This window comes from Sparus aurata, chromosome 22 (genome assembly GCF_900880675.1).
Source record: "Sparus aurata chromosome 22, fSpaAur1.1, whole genome shotgun sequence".
NCBI lineage: Eukaryota > Metazoa > Chordata > Actinopteri > Spariformes > Sparidae > Sparus > Sparus aurata.
In genome coordinates, this window is record NC_044208.1 from 24872732 (window position 1) to 24877432 (window position 4701).

At 38.0% G+C, this 4701-nt stretch overlaps 1 protein-coding gene across 1 annotated transcript; it reads left to right on the forward strand.

The window, feature by feature from the left end:
• The first annotated feature begins 965 nt into the window (after positions 1–965).
• fkbp3 (FKBP prolyl isomerase 3) lies at positions 966–3276 on the forward strand. Its single transcript, XM_030404360.1, has 7 exons — positions 966–1104; positions 1465–1566; positions 1999–2097; positions 2206–2341; positions 2486–2553; positions 2644–2741; positions 2931–3276. Exons 1-7 carry the CDS (start codon positions 1000–1002, stop codon positions 2983–2985), a joined length of 663 nt encoding a protein of 220 aa, XP_030260220.1. The 5' UTR covers positions 966–999; the 3' UTR covers positions 2986–3276.
• Positions 3277–4701: the final 1425 nt, after the last annotated feature.

Below are 4701 nucleotides of genomic sequence, written 5' to 3' on the forward strand. Positions count from 1 at the left end.
TCAGCCGTATCACACATCAGCTCACACAATCAATTTTTTCTCCTGGCTACTTTTTTTTGAATAAACCAACATCGATGGCCAGAGGAAAGAAAAGCTGCTCTCTGCAGTGCAAATAAGGATCTGCCAGATAAACCAGATGTGACGTATGACTCAGGGCCGGACTTACTGCATTCATTTTGTCTCTGTCAGGAGATATTCTCCAAACATTTATCTCCAGTAAAATTCATATGTCAGACTAAGCAGACAAAGTTGGCTTGAAATGATGCTTATGTGTTTGATTTACTCAACCTTCTCATTCATTCTGTTCCTTCATATATTGATGAGATGATTCCACAGTTGAACCCAGTTTTTTTGTTGTATTGATCCAGGTACAACAGTTTCAAATTATGTAAGGCCTCATCAGCCACTGAAAATATATAATATGTTGTATCTACTATTACACAGAGCAAAACAAGTGATGTATGTGTTCTTAATTGTGTTATAATCAGATGTATTTCTTCTTTGGAGATTTTGGATGATGAAAAAGAATAATAACAATAATAATAATAATAATAATAATAATAATACATCTGAACTACTTTTCTTCCACTCATGAGTGAAAACATTTGGTAAATTGTCTGTTTTTTAATAAATCTGTATTTGATAACAGTAGTACCAGTAGTGTCCACTAAGTAGCAGGACACATTAGAGGGCTGTAACTGTCTGATAACAGGGTCTATAATTGTAACCATAAGCACATTAATAGAGTAATATTTAATAATGTGTCCATATCTCATTAATTTAATGATTATTGATTGATTTAGACGAGGCTGAATGGTTTTTTCAGCCTTTGCACGTTTTCCCACAAGTCAAATAGTCGCATATTTCACCTGTCAGTTAATACGTTTAATTGAAATACATATAATATATAAATAAAATACGTATTATAAATATTCATGACCGAACCCAAACGTTTGATATACGTCACGGCAGTCAAAGTTCACCAGTTCGCCTCTCAAAATGGCGGATGAACCCACACGAGAGTGGAGCGATGAGCAGCTCAAAAGTGATGATTTGCCCAAAAAAGACCTCATAAAGTTCATTCAGGACAATGCAGCCAAGTCGGTATGTTTATTGGCGTTATTCCCTTTGTGGTGTTGGTCTGAATATTTGTAGGTGGAAGTGCTGATGCGTACTTTCGAGCTGCAGCATTCTGCGTTGTTAGCTAGGGGGAGCTACCTAAGAAAGGATGGTGTGTGTTAGCATCCAGCTAGGCACCGTGTGCGGCGATGCAGAGTGATACTAATACAAAAAAGAGTGTTGCAGAAGTAGCATGTGCGCCACAGCTCGTTATTTCATCCGAAATCGCTGCCTGCTTACTGTGTGAAATATTAGCTGTAGCCAAAATTAGAAAGTGACGCAGAAGCTGGATAAACAAATTTAGCTCTCATGGTTTTCCCTCTTTTTTTCCACCTTCCCTTTCAGTTCCTCAATGAGCACAAGCTGCTGGGAAACATCAAGAATGTTGCCAAAACAGCAAAGAAAGAACAACTGGTTATTGCCTACAATCAGCTGTTCGAGAGCAAAGTAAGTGATGATAATTATGTCTGATGTTGAACATTGTGGCCCAGTTTTGGCTCGTAAACTCATTTAAAAGTGCACATTAGGGCTGCACAGTGATGTGAAAAATAATCCAAATCGCAGTAGGACTAAGTGCAATATCCAAATCGTGAGAACTGCAGTTATTTTATTTATTTTTAATGAAAATCTGTAGTGCTGCAGTGATGCTCTGGCCTGCAAAGCCTCTTCTCCAGGTGTAATAAATCATGTTTGTTTGGCAGAGACCTGGAGAAATGCCACATCATGTTGATTTTACTACTTTTCAATGACTTTGTAAATTGTGATGTACAATTTAATTATCTATAATAATCATGAATTATATCGTAATTGCAGTATCACTTTTTGAGGCATATCGTGCTGCCCTGTATGTTAATTTCTTTCTCTTTGTGTCACTTGCAGCGGTTTAAAGGCACAGAACCAATCGAAGAAGTGACCGAGCAGGTCAAAGCTGTCAAAATTGAAGAAAAACCCAAAGAAGTCAAAGAGGTTGTGGACGAGGTACAGCTCCAGGGTGTCGACTTTTGCCGATGTTGTCATTGTTGGCAGTTTATTTTCCATTTATGGCCGTGCACACTTACACACTTCTGCTGCTCCTGCTTTTCACAGGGTCCGCCCAAGTACACCAAGTCGGTACTGAAGAAAGGTGACAAGGTAAACTTTCCGAAGAAAGGCGAAACTGTGAGCTGCTGGTACACTGGTTCCCTGGAGGACGGGACTGTCTTTGACACCAATATCCCCGCAGGTATGACAAATGAACAATTCAATTCTTGAGAATGCCGAGCTAGTTTGTTTACCACTTGAAACCATTCAGTGTTTGTCGTAAATGCCAATAGCAATCGTCTTGAATGATCTTCGGGTTTGAACCTGCCCTCTTCTCTCTCTGCAGCGGCAAGAAAGAAAAGGCAAACTAAACCACTGAGCTTCAAAGCTGGCTTGGGCAGAGTCATCAGAGGAGTGAGTAATGATGTTTTTTTTTGTTCTGTTTCGCCAAACTTGTTTCCGTTTCACAGTATGTCATCAACACTGATCCTTTGTTTCTCACAGTGGGATGAGGCCATCATGACGATGAGCAAGGGTGAAACGGCTCGATTGGAGATTGAACCAGAGTGGGCCTATGGAAGGAAGGGTGTCCCTGAAAACAAGTATCCTTTTCTTTGGCTGAGTTGAGGCATGTCGTGTAAATATGTGTTTGTGTTCAGTTGAGTTTAGTCGGCGGACTTTTCAGCTGGTCAGTTCTGTGTGGCTGAAGCTCATTTGATCGTCAGTGCTCATAATGTGTTTACAGTCATTCGCATCGACAGCTGTCCCTTCCTTAACTCCAACTCTTCCAGAATTCCACCCAACGCAAAGCTGATTTTCGAGATCGAGCTTGTGGCTGTGGATTAACTGCCGAACGTTGGCCAGCATGCGTTTCATTTAAAGGACAGAGGGGGAGAAAAGAATCAACGGCCTTGTTAAGATTCAAGTTAAAATGATATGTGGACTGCACTGTTCTGTTTCTACTTTGTCTCATCACGTTACAGGAAACGATGACCAGTTATTACAATGTCTTATGTTTTGGCCCAAATGTGGCGGCTTGTCAATAATGTATATATGAGACACCCTGAAACCTTATTCTCTGTATTTTTCTTTTTCTTTTGCATGTAAATGTAAAATAAACCTGTTTCAGAGACTTAAGTATGGAATGGTTTTCTGTGTTTCATGTCATCAGGGTTAACTAATAATTTTACAAGCACATATATGTTGGATGTCACTTAACTTGCAAAGGAAAATACAAGTTCTTACATACCATTACTTCCAGATTATCTTGTATTTAAAAAGGTTTGTCATTTTTTTTAGGGCTAAATTTGAGCACTTTCAATGTACCTCAAGCTAAAATTCAGGCTTTATCATAAAAAAATTACAATAAATGCAATTGCAAAATGTCCTTAGACCCAAAGCAAGTTAATGCTGTGAAGTCTTTTATAGGCATATTAGGTTATAGTGTGCCAGATGTTCAAAAATTCAAATCAAGCATCTTCCTAACAACCTGGTGAAAATTAGTACAATTTACACAAGTTTGTACATTCAAATAGTTCCTAATGCTGGTTGAAAGCTGAAGCTCAGGGTTCGTACGGCTGCTTGAAATCCTTGAAAGTGCTTGAATTTCAATGTTGTGTTTTAAAGGTCTGAAAAGTGCTTGGATTTTGGTTTAAGTGATTGAAAGTGCTTGACATTATAACTCTGTGTCTTGGCAACATTGGGATCAGAGTGGATAGTTTACTTATTACAAGGAGAAATAAAATCAGTGTGTGTGTGTGTGTGTGTGTATCATCACACATGCAGCCTGGTAACAATAGAGAAGGATGGCTGAGGAGAAGGTGAATTTGATACAATTTGGACTGATGACACGTTCAATATTAATACACTTTGATGAATAAGCGAAAAGCTTATAAAAGTTTATGTCAAAAAAGAATATTACAGGGTGCTCTCAGGTCTCTCTTTGTCCCGGTGCAAGTGTACCTGAAGTGGCTTCCCTTTTTTGGATAAAACTGTGTTCTCCTTTAATTTCTAAAGTTTTTGCTGTCATGAAACATCATTTTAGATGTTTACAGCATAATACAATGTACATAATTGTGATAAAAAGTGAAAAAAATAATCATGAGTATATATATTTCTGTAGATATGTATTTTACCCCAGCGATAAGGTGCTGGAAAATGTTGTAAATGACCCTCAAAAGTGCTTGAAAACTGCTTGAATTTGACCTTGAAAAATGTGTACGAACCCTGGAAGCTACATTAATGTGTGTTGGTCTTTCATATTTACTGACACAAACCAAGTCTCACTTGTCTTTCTATCCAATATTAATGAATGTACTGCAGAGAATAAATTTAGATTTTAATAAATCTCCACATCAAGTACAGACTTCCCTTCAGTAACACAACTATGAGCAACATGCAACTCTGATATTTAGAGGCAAATAGAGATTGAGAAATAACAACTCTTAAACTACAGATGGTGATTACAAATAGTCTTTTTAAAAAAAGGGTATTTAAAATGATCAGTTGGTGGTTTGCTTAAGGGCACCACTTTCATTGCAGGATACAAAACACAAACAGTTC

What these genes read in the sequence shown, in the direction of transcription:
- fkbp3 (XM_030404360.1), top strand. Translation starts at nt 1,000, where the DNA reads ATGGCGGATGAACCCACACGAGAGTGGAGCGATGAGCAGCTCAAAAGT. An exon ending in TGACACCAATATCCCCGCAG is followed by an intron (nt 2,342 to 2,485) that starts GTATGACAAATG and finishes CTCTCTCTGCAG; the next exon opens with CGGCAAGAAAGAAAAGGCAA. An exon ending in TGGGCAGAGTCATCAGAGGA is followed by an intron (nt 2,554 to 2,643) that starts GTGAGTAATGAT and finishes TGTTTCTCACAG; the next exon opens with TGGGATGAGGCCATCATGAC.